The sequence below is a fragment of the Capricornis sumatraensis genome, chromosome 7 (assembly GCF_032405125.1).
Source record: "Capricornis sumatraensis isolate serow.1 chromosome 7, serow.2, whole genome shotgun sequence".
NCBI classification, from domain to species: domain Eukaryota; kingdom Metazoa; phylum Chordata; class Mammalia; order Artiodactyla; family Bovidae; genus Capricornis; species Capricornis sumatraensis.
This window is the reverse complement of record NC_091075.1, coordinates 48,762,159-48,778,865: the sequence shown is the minus strand read 5'-3', so window position 1 is coordinate 48,778,865 and position 16,707 is coordinate 48,762,159. Positions and strand designations below refer to the sequence as shown.

Genomic DNA, 16,707 nt, shown 5'->3' with positions numbered 1-16,707 from the left:
GTCCAAAAACTCAGAATTAAACACCTATTCCTTAACACTTGCAATACATTATAGTCTCCAAGATCAGTCCTGTCCAATAGAAATAAATTGTGAGTTAAAATTTCCTAGGAGTCACATTAAAAAGTAAAAAGAAACAAGTAAAACAAGTTTTGTATTTCATGTAACTCAGTGTGTATGTCCATAATATAACCATTTCCAACAGGTAATCAAGATTTCAAAGTTTAGATGTTTTATAGTTATATAAATCTTCCAAATTTGAAGCACATTTTACACATACAACACACTTCAATTTTAAGTGCTCAATACACAAACATACTAGTAGCTACCATATTGTACAATGGATTTCTAGATTCTTTTGGGTACTATTAAAACAGAGACGCATGCTATATTTGCTTTTAAATATTAATATTAAAAGAAATACAAAGAGAAAGATATTGTCTTCTGTTTTTAAACATTAAAGGTTAAGTATCATACCAATAGAATTCTAGGTTCTTTAAACGTAAGCTTTGTTTTATAGTTTTTATTTTCATTACAAAATATTTGGAATCTCATTAAAATTTAAAAGACTGAATAAGAATTCCACTGAAGTATAAATTATACAGTCATGCTCACTTTGTTTGGCACAGAGATAATGATAACACCTCACACACTGGAGCACTTAATATCTGATGATGAGGTAAAAAGATTAAAATAACTTGTAATTCTAGAAACTATTATGCAATCAAATACATTCAAATAGGCTGTCAATTATCTGCATAAGCTTACTTAATACCTGCCTATATATAACACACTATTGGAACAGATCTTTCCCATTGAATGTACTTTTAATAATTAAATAATATGAGTTTTTGCTGTTTTTCCATATTTAAATATTTTTATAATTGTGATAGAACAACAAATATATTTGTTCTTCATCCCTGGTTCCTGGCATAGAGCTCTTAAAGCTCTTGGAATTTCCTCAGTGATAGTGTTCTTTTTTCCTCTGATCACACCTGAGTTCACCCTAATGAGATTAATAAGGGTCAGGCCTCCAGGCAGCCTCAAGATGGAGCTGGTCACCAAAAAGACCAAGTGATTAGAGAATTGGAAATTTTAGTACCACTCACCTGACCTCTGGGAAAACTGAGCTCTGTAAAAACTCCTGAGATTCAGAGAGCTAGTGTACCCATCACGGTGTGGGAGGTGCTGGGAAGGTGGCATGCCCAAAGAGGGTATGAAAGCTTCATGCCCCTTCTATCAAACCCTGTCCTGTACATCTCTTCCATTTGGCTGTTCCAGAGTTGTATTCTTCTTAATAAACCAGTAAACATTAGTAAAGTGTTCTCCTGAGTTCTGTGAGCCATTGAAGCAAATTTTCTTTTTTTATTGAAGTACAAATGATGAACAATATTATCTAACTTACAGGTGTACAATAGTGACTAACAATTTTTAAAGGCCCTAGCCTACTTATAGTTATTACAAAATATTGGCTATATTCCCTGTGTTGTACAATATATCCTTGTAGCTTAACAGATTTTACCTCTTAATACCCTATTGCCCACTATATTGCCCCTTCCAGCACTTCCCTCTCCCCACTGGTAATCACAGTTTGCTCTCAATATTGTGACTCTGCTTCTTTTTTGTATTATTCACTAATTTGTTGTATGTTTAGATTTCACACGTCAGCGGTATCATACAGTATTTGTCTTTCTCTGTCGGACTTATTTCACTTAACAGCATAATACCTTCAAAGTCCATCCATGTTGCTGCACTCTTTCTATGGCTAAGTCATATTCTATTATATACCATGTCGTCTATACCCATTCATCTATTGGTGGATGCTTAGGTTGCTTCCATATCTTGGCAACTTTAAATAATGCTGCTATGAACCTGTGGTGCATGTATGTTTTGAATTCATGTTTTCGTTTTATTCAGATACATACCCAGCGAATTTTCAAATCTGAGGAAAAGAGCCATGGGAATCTCAGATTCAAGCCCAGTCGGCTAAAGTTCATAAACATAACCAGAGATTTGTGGCTGGCATCTGAAGTAAGGGCAGTATAATGGGACTGAGTCCTTTAACTCAGGATTTGATACTGTCTCCAGGTAGAGAGTGTCAGAACTGAATTCCTGGAAATGCAGTTGGGTGTTAGAAAACTGAAAAACTGCTTGGTGTCAGAAAACACCCCAGTAATAATATTTATAACCTGATATATCAATTAATAACAAGACTAATTTTATTATGTAGATTTTAATATTTAAAAATCTAACCTATTTAGGCTAAAAATGAACCAATCAATTTATAACTTCTGAAATGTAGCTATCTAAAACTATTCTAGTTTTAAAAAGTGAAAGTGCACACTAATCTTTTTTTAACATTTTTTAATACCAAAACTTTCCAAATTAACCACATATGCTCTTCCAGTCCCACCTCTAACTCTCCCCAAAATAATCCCTCTGAATTAATATATTTCTTAACCTAAAACAATGTTAAACAATTATTAGTTCCTCAGTAATACCAAAAATCAGAGGAATACAGCACCATTAGTGTAATAACTTAAAATTATAACCTTTCAACCCAGTACAAGGTTTAGTGTTAAAAGTTATTTCCAATTTAATTGATGGACTGAATTATGAAACTGAACAGGGCACTCATCTACTTAACACTAGACACTCTGAGCTGACACGGAGTTTGATCAAACTAATACTGTAAATGATTAAGAAAATGTACAACAATAATTTCAGGAAATCTATTCAGTCTAGAGAATATAATTTCCTTTACAAAGAGTATCAAATATATGAACATAAAATGCTATTTATTCCATAATTCATATGGACAGTAATAATTTATGGAGTAAATAAAACTTACATTAGAATATTGATCTTCAAGATCCTAAGTAAATATACTGGCAACTAAATAAACCATTTAGACAATCTTGAGAGGATTAGAATGAACAATTTATCACTAATAATCTAGAGCATTACTTTTAAATGCTTTACTAAAAAACTAAAAGTACTTTTATAGCTTAATTTTGTTGTGTATATTGTGTGTCTTCGTAGTGGAAGAGAGAAAAAATAGTGATGATGCTGAGAGAAAGAATTACTCAGTATAACAAAGTGACTCTTAATAAATGACAACTACTTTGTTACATTCTAGTAAGTAAAACTAACAACCCATCAACTTCATTTCATTTACTCTACTTTTTGACCAATAGAATATATTTACATACTTCAAATACTTTTTAAGTTCCTGTTGCTGCTGCTAAGTCGCTTCAGTCGTGTCTGACTCTGTGCGACCCCACAGACGGCAGCCCACCAGGCTCCCCCATCCGTGGGATTCTCCAGGCAAGAACACTGGAGTGGGTTGCCATTTCCTTCTCCAGTGCATGAAAGTGAAAGTGAAGTCACTCAGTCGTGTCCAACTCTTAGCGTTGAGAACAATGTAAAATAGGACTATCCTGTCATCTGTAGTTCTAAAAGTGAACAAATAAATTTGACTATTTTGAACTGAAGCCATGATTTTGGTATTACTGGAACTGAACTCAATTCAAAATGATTTAAACCCAATGAGAAGAGATTATTAGCTCAGTAAGCAGAAATCAGTTGATGCAGAGACAGTCAAAAAAAAAGACTCAAGAGTTAATATCTGATCTAATAAGTACTAACAAATCACTGTTAAACTTCTAAGCTAGAGAAAAACATTCTCAAAGTGATATGCATGATGAATTAGAGCAGAAAAATGTAGAAGTGATAGTCTACCCATAAAATAATAAATACGTAGATTAAAATGGAACAACAACTACAACAGATAAGTGGGAAAGAGGGGGGAGGAATTAATTCTAAAAACACAAGATTTCATTTATAGCAGGGGTTGACACACTACAGCCTGATACGTGTTTTTGTACAAACAAAGTTTCATTGAAACACAGCCATGACCATTACTCCATATACTGTCTGTGGCTGCTTGGCACTACAACGGGAGTGATGAGTAGATACAGCAGAGATTATATGGCCCACAAACATCTGAAATATTTATTAGCTAGCCTATGTTAGTTTCCTAGGGCTGCTGTAATAAAGTGCCATAAACTGAATGGCTTAAAATGACAGAAATTTATTCTTTCTCAGGTCTGGAGGCTATAAATCTGAAATCAAGTGTTAGCAGGGCCATGCTCTCTCAAAGGCTCTAGGGGACAACCTGTTTGATGCCTTTCTCTTTCTGGGGTCATCAGCAATTCTTGTCATTCCTTGACTTGTAACTTCATAACTCCAATCTCTGCCTCCACTGTCACATGATAATCTTCCCCCCACATCTGCCTTTCCACATGGTTTTCTCTTCTCTTACAAAGACACCAGTCATACGGGACTAAGGACCCATGCTACTCCATTATATGCTCCTATTAAATAACTACATCAGAAACAAACCCATTTCCAGATAAGGTCACCCTATGAGTTTCTGGGGGTTAGGACTTCAAAATATTTAGGGAGTGGGATACATTTCAACCCTTAACCTGGTCCTTTACATTAAAGTCTGCCAACTCCTGACTTAGAAGACTTAAAAAAAAGGAGAAATAGGTCCACAAGTGCCATTGAGGATTTCAAAAAGAGGATCTGGGATTTTGTTTTAGATAAACTAAGCTGAAAACAAGAGTCCTCAAAAGACATCAGGCAGAAAGCCATACATGTAGGTCAGAATCTGGATTGACTTAGAGATGGAGGAAATAAGAGTAACCTAAAAACAGATGAGGAGTTTCAAGGTAAATGTTTTATGAAGGTATCGAAAGTGTTAGTCGCTCAGTCGTATCCAACTCTTTGTAATCCCATGGACTGTAGCCCTCTAGGCTCCTCTATGAATTGAATTCTCCAGGCAAGAACACTGGAGTGGGTTGCCATTTCCTTCTCCAGGGGATCTTCCTGACCCAGGGATCGAAACCAGGTCTCCCGTATTGGTGGGAGACCATATTCTTTACCATTTAAGCACCAGGGATACAGCAGGTCAAAAATGGATTTTTAGAGAATGCTATTGTTACATAACAATGTGATTAGACAACAGTGTGATGAAAAGATGTCACTGTTATACAACATAAAAATCATAATGTAGAAAAAAATGTAATTTAGTATTATATAAACTAAAAGAGAAACAGTGTCAACAGTGACAGATACAACAAAAAGGTTGAACAAACCTAAAAGATGACCAGGAAATTTGGTTAAGAATGAGACCATAATCAAATAAAGAAAACAATTTCTACAAAGAAAACTAAAAGGGACACCAGACCAGGGGTAAGGTGAGAATCCTTTAAAAAAAAGCATTATTTATTTGTACAGTGGTTACAGGCAACTATGACACCGGTGACCCCCAATAAACCACATATACTGGCATTCATATTTTCATATAATCCTATCCCACACACACTCTGAATTCAGCCAATTAACTTGTTTTAAAATTTGATATTAACAGGTATTGGCAAGCAGGGGTATGATAAGCACTTTCACATGGGAACTTGTTTTCTTGGAACACTGCCACCTGGAAGGCCACTTGTCATGTTATGAGGATGTTTGAGCTAGCCCCCTGAATGATGACAGGTTAGTAATTGCCAAATGGAGAGACTGAAGGGGAAGAAGTCATTTGAGATATTTCAGCCCAAAAGAGATCACAACTGAATACAACTGCCACCGTGATCCTGGGCCATAACTGTGGGAACACAAAATGTTCCCAGCAAAGCCCGATCAACCCAGAGAACCAGGACAAATAACAAATTGTTGTTGCTTTAGATGACGAAATGTGGTGGTGGTTTATAAAACAGAAATAGGTGACATAGAACAGAATATATGTTTGAGAAACGCAAGTACATGAAGCCAAGGATTCTTATAAAACTGGGAAGACATATATGCATGAAAAAAAGAAAAAATCATGCTAAATACAAGGAGTAAAATTAAAACATAAAAAAAAAAAACTAAAGACGAGGAAAATGGAGTTGAGTCATATAAGGAATAATGGGAAAATTCAAGACTATAAACTTGGTCACACTATTACAAGAGAATATCAGTGAAAAAGGGTCTCCACCTACTTCATCACTTTCATCTACTTCGATTCCACCATCTTTGTCATCATCCATTTGTTTATGTATTGTTTGAAGAGCTTCCAGACTAAATCTATCTTCTTCTGTGAAGCATGGTGGACTCAGTGACATGCATGGATCTGAAATAAAACAAAGGGCAATTACTAACCTGCCACCCCAAAACACAGGCTATAGTCAAGAGAGTTGAATTTCAAACAAAACCAACAAATTAAATTTCAGACTAAGTCAAACTAAGATGCTTTAAGAATTCTATCTAGTAAGGTATTCTTCACATCAAAAGTATAGTATATGAACATACTGACTAAAAATAAATAATCCAACTTAACTGATATCAAACTACAACCAATACTAAATTCAAATTGTCCACATTCTTCCACATCTTCAATCATCTTCTTATCCAACTCATGATATTTGCAAATTAACTCCCCCCCCAAAAAAACAGATAAACTCCCTCCTTAAAAACTGAAAAAAAAAAAAAAATCACAGAGCACAAGAGGTTTTTTTATATAGTCCAGTTTAAAATGTAAGTCCTTAGGGCAACATCACAAAGAATACAAGAAAAAGAAATGTAGAACATTGACATGATCCTTAGAAATGTCTTTATTATTTTTCTAACAGATTCTAAGAATCCATCATATGATTCTCTAAATGTGTAACTTCTTAGATTCAACAAAGAAAAACTAAATTTTTAAACACCTTGTTCTTCATATTTTTCTTAACATACATTTACTGCCTAAATAATTTTGTATGGAAATAAGTGAATCCTCACATGTAGATTGTCAAAAAATAACAATTTAGAGAGAATAAGTCATTTTTCATGACTTAAAATGAGATTAATAAAAACTACCTCTTGCTGACCTCAAATAATAAACAGCCTATACACCAAAATGGAAAAGTACTGTCAAAACTTCACTCATACTCAATATGGCTGACTGGTAGATTGACAAATTCCAAGAACTGATTTATACCAAGTCACTAAAGTAGTAAAATAACATCCTTTTAAAATATCATCAAATTCACATATATTTCCACAAATAGTGTGGTCTTAAAGTTTAAAATCAAAGCTGTGGTTTTTCCAGTAGTCATGAAAGGATGTGAGAGTTGGACCATAAAGAAGGCTGAGAACCAAAGAACTGATGCTTTTGAACTGTGGTGCTGGAGAAGACTCCTGAGAATCTCTTGGACTGCAGGGAGATCAAACCAGTCACTCCTAAAAGAAATCAACCCTGAATATGCACTGGAAGAACTCTTGCTGAAACTGAAGCTCCAATACTGGCCACTTTATGTGAAGAGCTGACTCACCGGAAAAGACCCAGAAGATGGGAAAGATTCAAGGCAAATGGAGAACGGGGTGGCAGAAGATAAGATGGTTAGACAGCATCATTGACTTAATGGACATGAATCCGAGCAAACTCTGGGAGACAGTGAAGGAAAGGAGAGCCTGGTGTGCTACAGCCCATGAGCTTGCAGAAAGTCAGGCATGACTTGGTGACTGAACAACAGCAACAGTGTAAAATGGCTATAACAATAGTTTAAAACCTAGTTTATCATCTGGTCTTACTACAAACTAACTGACTGTGCACAAATCACTTGTCCTTGTGTCTTAGTTACATCTCCTCCAAAATAAAGCAAGCAGACTAGATATTTACTAAGCTCTACTGCAGTTATAGTGACCTGCTGCTGCTGCTAAGTCGCTTCAGTCGTGTCCGACTCTGTGCGATCCCACAGACGGCAGCCCACCTAAGAGTATCTAATTCTGCACTGAGGGGAAAAAAATAAGAAAAGAAGTCAGTTGTGGAGATCAACTAATAACTTCCTTTAAAAACAAAACAAAACAATTTAAGCCTCATTACCTACATGTTCTACTTACAGATCATTTTGGCAATTTAACATTCATTTTTAATAGTTTTAAATCAAAACTTATTTTCATTCCTTTAGTCTTGAAAGGGAAGGAAACAGAAAAGCCTATAAAAATTAAAAAATGAAATTATAAGTTATGTGACATAAATGTGTAAATATTTAAAACTCTGATTAACATTTGCTAAAAATCTAAGAACTTATAAAAATAATGGTCAAGTATAATCCCTAATTCACAAAACATTCAGAACCCTGAGATGCCCACAACTTTTCCTGAATGGATGCAAAATAAAATATAAGCTCTCAGGTATCACAACAACATATGGCATAAAGAAGATTATGTGTACAATGTGTTATTGCCTCTCAAACACATATTTTTATACGTATTTTATTTTGCAAATAAGCATATGAAGTGAAAGTTTATTATAACTAGCACATAAGCAAAGGGTCAGCATCACTCACTCTGACTAAATAGGCTTTGTTGTTAAAACTAAGCAAAGTCAACAGTGAGGACAGTAAAAATGTTAAAAAGCAGAGAAAAGGAGGAAGTCCTATAATCTGGAAAAAAACTCGTATGTAAACAAAATTGTATTTTTTTAACTTAAATTAATAAAATACTATCTTTCAGAATCTACCTCTAAATGTAACTTCTTCATGATGTATTTTATAAAAACCAACTTCTGAGTACTTCTTTCTCTGAACGTCATTCAATCCATTCAAAAAATACCTACTGAGCACTACCATGTGTCAGGCATTGAAAATAGCAGTGAACAATAGAAAAATTTCTCATGAAATTTACATTCTAGTGGAGGAGATGAGTACAACAAAAGAAATAAGCAAAATGAACAGCATGTTGCTGCTGCTACTGCTGCTGCTGCTGCTAAACTGCATCAGTCGTGACCGACGCTGTACGACCCCATAGACGGCAGCCCACCAAGCTCCCCCGTCCCTGGGATTCTCCAGGCAAGAACACTGGAGTGAGTTGCCATTTCCTTCTCCAATGCATGAAAGTGAAAAGTGAAGTCGCTCAGTCGTGTCTGACTCAGCGATCCCAGGGCCTGCAGCCTACCAGGCTCCTCCGTCCATAGGATTTTCCAGGCAAGAGTACTGAATTTGGTCGCCAGTGCCTTCTCCAGAATAGCATGTTAGGAGTGGTAAATATTAAGGAAAAACAGAACAAAGAGCCGATAATGAAATGCCAAGGAATTTGAAATTCTCAACTATATCTTTATTCTCAAATCATTCTTTAATGTTGTACCAGAATGGCTGAGTGGTTAAGGCATTGGACTTAAGAGCCAATGGATTTATATCTTCATGGGTTCGAACCCCACTTCTGGTACAACAAGTCCTGCTTTGGCTTACCGTGTGGCTCACCTGGTAAAGAATCTGCCTGCAATGCGAGAGACCTGGGTTTGATCCCTGAGTTGGGAAGATCCCCTGGAGAAGGGAAAGGCTACGCACTCCAGTATTCTGACCTGGAGAATTCCATGGACTGTACAGTCAATGGGGTCACAAAGAGTCGGACACAACTGAGCGACTTTCACTTTAACCTCTAATTGCTTAAAGTTATTTTGCCCATATGACTAAGCTTATGAAAAGGGCAGGGGGCATGTTCTTCCATTTCTCACATGCTCGTAATACCCACAACTTAGCTGGACACATTCTGGACCTCTGTAAATTCTGCTACTTCATACATTAACTAAATCACAAAGTTCTAGTCTTCTATACTGTGCAAACCACTGGTCAGCATTAGAAATTAAAGAGATAATAAGAGTATCCTGTACTTGAAAAAGCCCACAGGCTAGGGAGGAAAAGGGCATGCTGTTGGCACTGAGAACATTAATTGTGGAGTGCTGTGAGAGCATGGAAGGACAGCACCTAATCCAGACAGGGAAAGAAGAGGTGGAACTTTTCTAGAGGTAAACATGGGGAGTTTTAAAGAACTGTATTGATGACCTTGGAAAGGAGAGAAATGCATGCATCATACATTCAGTGGCATGAAAAGAACACGAAACACTCAGAGAAATGCAACTGGCTGGCACAAATTACATTCAGAGGAAAAAAATCAATAAAGAGATCAAAAACAACAGACTGGTTTCAAATAGGAAAAGGAGTACGTCAAGGCTGTATATCGTCACCCTGCTTGTTTAACTTAAATGTGAGTACATCATGAGAAACGCTGGGCTGGAAGAAACACAAACTGGAGTCAAGATTGCCGGGAGAAATATCAATCACCTCAGATATGCAAATGACACCACCCTTATGGCACAAAGTGAAGAGGAACTAAAAAACCTCAACAAAAGTGAAAGTGGAGAGTGAAAAAGTTGGCTTCAAGCTCAACATTCAGAAAACGAAGATCATGGCATCTGGTCCCATCACTTCATGGGAAATAGATGGGGAAACAGTGGAAACAGTGTCAGACTTTATTTTGGGGGGCTCCAAAATCACTGCTGATGGTGACTGCAGCCATGAAATTAAAAGATGCTTACTCCTTGGAAGGAAAGTTATGACCAACCTAGATAGTATATTCAAAAGCAGAGACATTACTTTGCTGACTAAGGTCCGTCTAGTCAAAGCTATGGTTTTTCCAGTGGTCATATATGGATGTGAGCGTTGGACTGTGAAGAAGGCTGAGCGCCGAAGAATTGATGCTTTTGAACTGTGGTGTTGGAGAAGACTCTTGAGAGTCCCTTGGACTGCAAAGAGATCCAACCAGTCCATTCTGAAGGAGATCAGCCCTGGGATTTCTTTGGAAGGAATGATGCCAAAGCTGAAACTCCAGTACTTTGGCCACCTCATGCGAAGAGCTGACTCATTGGAAAAGACTCTGATGCTGGGAGGGATTGGGGGCAGGAGGAGAAGGGGATGGATGAGATGGCTGGATGGCATCACTGACTCGATGGATGTGAGTCTGAGTGAACTCCGGGAGTTGGTGATGGACAGGGGGGCCTGGCGTGCTGCGATTCATGGGGTCGCAAAGAGTCGGACACGACTGAGCAACTGAACTGACTGAAGAAGGGATAAAAACTCTAAAAGTAGCTTTTCCATACTAAGGAATTTGGATTTTTTACCCTGAAAACTATGAGAAGCCCACTAGGGATTTCAAGGAGAAGACCAACAAAATCAGATTCATATAGAGAGATCAATCTGGTGACAGTGGAAGACAAATGGAGACAAGACTGGGAGGCACAATCACCAGGAAGTGCTGCCGGAATCCTGGCAGCACTCAACAGCCCATGCTCCCAAGGAATGGGAAGGTAAGTGACGAAGACTGCTCTAAGGTTTGGTGTTTTGCCATGATGGAACAGCAGAAGAAAAGACAGGAGCTGAGGATATGGCAAGAGTGATCCATTTTTCCACATGAAATTCTGTTTCCATTTGGTACAGTGTCTTAAGGCCTTTGAATTCTAACTTAGATGAGTTGTGAATTCTGAACTCCATAACCTGTGCCAGAAAAACATCTATTTCTGCTTAATTGACTATGCCAAAGCCTTTGACTGTGAGGTAAAGGCTTGTGGATCACAATAAAGTCTTGTGGAAAATTCTGAAAGAGATGGGAATACCAGACCACCTGACCTGCCTCTTGAGAAACCTGAACGCAGGTCAGGAAGCAACAGTTAGAACTGGACATGGAACAACACACTAGTTCCAAATAGGAAAAGGAGTACGTCAGGCTGTATATTGTCCACCCTGCTTATTTAACTTATATGTAGAGTACATCATGACAAATGCTGGGCTGGAAGAAGCACAGGTCAGTCATGTCTGACTCTGCTATCCCATGGACTGTGTGGCCTGCCAGGCTCCTCTGTCCATAGAACTCTCCAGGCAAGAACACTGGAGTTGGTTGCCATTCCATTCTCCAGAGGATATGTCTGACCCAGGGACTGAACCCAGGTCTCTCACATTGCAGGTAGATTCTTTACCGTTTGAGCCACCAGGGAAGAACTGAAAGCTTAAACATATATAAATATCAGAAGCCAAATAAACTTCTGAATTTAAGTTATTTACCTGGAAAAATATATAAATGCCAGGCTTCAGGTTAGAAGCCAGAGACATAAAGGGTAAAAACAAAGTTAAACATGGCAAATGCAATGACAGACACGTAATGAATATATAATGGCAGCAAAACTTAGAGAGAGTAGGCCTGCTCAGCAAGAAACAGATTTGAGAAGAAAATGATATTCACACTGAATCTTGAAAGCTGAGCAAGTGTTCTCTAGGAAGACATCAATAGGCAAGAACATAAGCTGCTAATAGTTACACTCACAAACTAATGATGACAACAGCTATCAATTATGGAGTGTCTATTACACATCACATAAATCAATATGTTATATATTATACATTTCACTTTGCCTATAAAATAGGCACTATTATTACCACTTGACAAGATAATTAAGAGACAAAACTGACAGTATCAATGAAGGCCAGATTATGGAGGGATCTACAGATTACTATAAAGTGCCAAAAAGAGGAAAAAATACTAATAGATTACTAACTGAAACCCCCTATTTGCAGTTTCCCCAGCCTGCAAAGCTCTTTTTCCCAAGTACACCCATTGCTGGTAACTCTTTTCATTCCAGCACAAACGTTTCTCCTAAGAGGTCATCTTATTTCCTCATCTAAAATAGTCCTCGCCTTTTCTATTTGCTATGTTTTTCTTCACAGCACTTAATCACAGTGCATATATTATGTATTTATTTTCTTACTGTCAACTCCTCCACTATAATGCAATCATGAGATTTTAGGCACTGCTCTCCCTTGAGTGCCTAGAACAGGGCCTGGCACATAGTAAGCACTCAAAAAATGTGTTCACTGAATTACTTACCTAACTGGTTTCCAATACAAATGTTTGGAAGAGAAAAACTTTTCACAAAGTTACTTGGCTGATTAGAAAACTAAGATGCAGAAACTGACAATAAAAATCCCTTACCTCTTTACGACACTGACGTTAGTCTAAGCAGTTAGTTGAAATTTATTAATATTACTCCTTCTCTCATGAAAACTATTCAGTAGCTTCCAAGAGCCTGAAGTATGAAATCTTATCTATCCACTGTCAAAGACAGCTGTATAAATACTTAATATACAAACAAAATATATAACACATTATTAAAAAATTAATAGAAGGAGAACTTTAAAATATTTAAGATTCAAGGCTCTAAAACTCGAGCAGTAAAGATAAAATTTCATCAAGGCAAGGCCTAAGCTTGTTTTTACTGATTGCTGTTTTAGTCACCCAGTCATGTCCAACTCTTTGAGACCCCATGGATTGTAGCCCACCAGGCTCCTCTGTCCATGGATCTCCCAGGCAAGAAATCTGGAGAGGGTTGCCGTTTCCTTCTCCAGGGGATCTTCCCAACTTAGGGATCAAACCCACATCCCCTGCACTGGCAGGCAAACTCCTTAGCACTGAGCCACCAGAGAAGCCTATTTTATTGATTACTATACATTACTATTATTATATATGTTACGATATTTATATATTATTATTATACAGTGTGTGCATGCTCAGTTGCTTCAGTTGTGTCTGACTCTTTGTGATCCTATGGACTGTAGCCCACCAGACTCCTCTGTCCATGGAATTCTTCAAGCAAGAATACTGGAGTAGGTTGCCATGCCTTCCTCCAGGGGATCAGCACTCCTAATAAATAATTATGCCTGACTGATTTTTATATGCAAGCAATTGCATTTTTGGTAGTATTATGCAAAAGAAATTGCATTTTAATAAGCAGGGTTTTAAAAAAAGAGAAAACAGCAAACCCAAAGAGGAAGTAAGATAAGATCTGAGACCCACAAAGAGCAGTCTGCTGGCAGACTGGCTCTCAGCAGAGAGTATTACTCAGTGCTCCTCCCTGTTCACCTCTCCCCAGATGCTGCCCCTGGCCTTCACAAGAGTGGGGCGGGGAGGTCAGTCCCACGTTATAAGCAACTGTCCTCTGCTAGACCACACTCCTCCCTAGGAGGAGGAAGGAAACACTAGCAAGCGGAGAAGCAGGAGGATGTGAATCTGGTGGCCTGGGGCTATTAGTCAGTGAATGACAAGGAACCGAGAATTAAAATAAATTTTTAAAAAACAGAATATTCAAGAAACTACTGATAAAGTTTCAAGTAGCTGGGAAAGATTGAAGGTGGGAGGAGAAGGGGACTACAGAGGATGGCAGCTGGATGGCATCACCAACTCAATGGACAGGAGTTTGAGTAAACTCCGGTGATGCACAGGGAGTACCGCAGTCCACGGGGTCACAAAGGGTCGGACACAACTGAGCGACTGAGCTGAACTGTGACTTGTTGGTAACTATGACACAGATAAGTCACAATTTATATTTTGTGTAGTGCTTTCAAGTTTAAAAAAATGCTTTTCTACATAGTCAGTTTCATTTTAATCTACAGAGGAAAACTACAGTCTCAGTTAACATGCTTGTCACCACTGAAAGCCTATTCCAACTGCAGGCAGGAAGTAACAGAACATAAACCACAATCCCAGCAGTCGGTCAGATGGAAAAGGTCAGACTGAAGTGACAAGTGAAATGCAGTCAGAGAAGGGAGGCAACTATGACCGACACTTCTGAACTACAAGTCTAGGTAAAACAAACGTACACTTCTATTTGGCTGAGTGTAACCAAACAACATAGTTACAAAATGCATCAAAAGTGACTGCATTAAGCCTTTACTAGAGACCAATATTTATGCCATATTCTTTATTTTTTTGTCCCAGTCAATTGATACAGGTAGGGATACAGTTCAGAAATGTAAGAAAAATAAGAACTTAAGAAATAAATGAACCTGAAAAAGCAAATCCAGTCTTTAAAGCTAGTTTCCCTCCTACAAAACCTTGAAGGTCCGCAATTTCATAACAACTAAGGAGGAGAGCCAGCTGACTTTTAATCACAAACCAATGACTGAAGCCCATTAACAATGCGTAACATCATATATTGCCAAGAACTTGACTTACCACACTGGCGACTATTTATGAGTCTCATGATTAGGATTTTCTTAATTATTACTACTGAGAGAAAAATTTTAAACAAATATTGTTCATACTTAGTACTTTCATTAATGGTTCAAGCCACTTATCAAATCAAATACTTCAATCAGAGTATTTTGAGATATTTTCTCTAAAATCTTCAGAGGTTACCATTCGGTGTCATTTTCCAAAAAACCAACAATCTGATTCAAATTCAAAAAGAAAGTGAACAATGCCTTCTTTCTTTTTTGATATCCTCTTTAAGGAAGAGTCTATTTTCCCTTATTTTCCCAGTGTCAAGCGTATCACAAAAACCTGCCATATAGGAGGATTAATTTATTTCTTTGAGAAATATCCACTGATATTATCAAATTATGGCTTAAGTGTTATACCGAACAGAAAATAAAGGGCCTGTTCTTTGAAATCTCTTCTGACTGATGACTGGAGCTCTGAATGACTGACTTTGCTGACAAAGTAGTCTGACTCTTGTAAAGAGAAAAAACCTTCCCCAATCTGTTTGTTAGCTAAAAATTTCCCTTAAAAACTGCTAAATCCAAAAATACCTTCCAAATGTTTTAAACAGACTATTGGATACAAACTGTTACTTAGGTCCCTTTTCACTTTCCAGGGACATCTTTCAACTTACCATCTCTGATTATTTTACTCCCACTTATTCCCCCACCCACACAAAACATGCTGTCCTTGTCACCTCAAGAAGTTCCCGCTAATCTTCTCAAAGGTAGGAGACAGAAGGTAATCCCCTCTGCCTCAAAACTCTCAATATGCAATTCATTTACCAAACATTCCTCAACCCAAAAATATCTACACTTATATTCATGGTTAACCAATATGTTCCTTTGATTTTAATAATCAACTTTTAAATATTAATATTAATAAATATTAATAAATGAACAGGACTATTTATGCAGGTGTATTTATCTCTAGATTCACTGACAGATGCCTAATTCTTCCAATTGTATTTTATATTATAACCTCATAGAAAGCACTATATCTGTGCATGACGTTGTTGTATCTGTCATATGCAGGGAAATACTGCTGACTAGGTGGAAAAAGCAGAAGTAAACAGGTGCACGTATACACTTATTTACTGACTCCTGGTTTCCCAGGATGCTATGAACACTAATGATGATTAGCAGTATTATGTGCACAGAGCATCGGAATAGCTTTGCTTATTTTCGTTTGGAGGGAAGAAAATGGTAATTCAAAATTACAACCAGAACATTGTGCATGTACTTTATGCCACTAATTCATATTCTTAAAATGCTTAGAGTGATAAATTTGATGTTATATATATTTTATAATTTTTTAAAAAGCTATGAGCAAAACAAGTAGAAAACAAAGACTATTAAAACCATTCTACCTACATTAACACTTTGGGAAATAAAGAACATTACTGGTACTGCCAGGCACTGATCTAAGAGCATGACATTGTTTCACTTCTTTCTCAGCACAAGAAACCAACAACAATAAGAAAATAAAAACAGTATCCCAATTTTACTGATGAGAAAGGTTGAGCATTCTATAGGGGAAAAAAGAACTTTCAATTCATTCTCATTCTGCCACTTATTATACAGCCTCAGGAAAGTTATTTAACTTCTTTGCCTTAACTACTTCATCTATAAAATGGGAATAACAGTATATTTACAAGGTTGTTGTTAGGATTAAATGAGATATCTATGTATAAAACACCTAACACAGTGTTGGCACATACTTGGAAGTCCACAAACAACACTCAACAGATAGCTTTTATTATTATCCAGAAAGGTAAAGTGCCCGCTGAAAGTAAACAGCACAGCAGGAATTCAATGC

The 16,707-nt window shown here is 37.2% G+C and overlaps 1 protein-coding gene and 1 non-coding gene across 3 annotated transcripts in view; one reads left to right on the top strand and one right to left on the bottom strand.

Annotated features, from left to right (window-relative positions):
* Positions 1–16,707, bottom strand: part of STIM2 (stromal interaction molecule 2) — a 174,657-nt gene that overhangs the window by 101,214 nt on the left and 56,736 nt on the right. For both annotated transcript variants that reach the window (XM_068974913.1, XM_068974912.1), the window contains exon 2: positions 6,045–6,175. In XM_068974913.1, the coding sequence (XP_068831014.1) occupies positions 6,045–6,175 (131 nt within the window). The remainder of the gene's footprint in view (positions 1–6,044; positions 6,176–16,707) is intronic.
* TRNAL-UAA (transfer RNA leucine (anticodon UAA)) lies at positions 9,170–9,252 on the top strand. Its single transcript has one exon. It is a non-coding gene; the product is annotated as a tRNA-Leu (tRNA).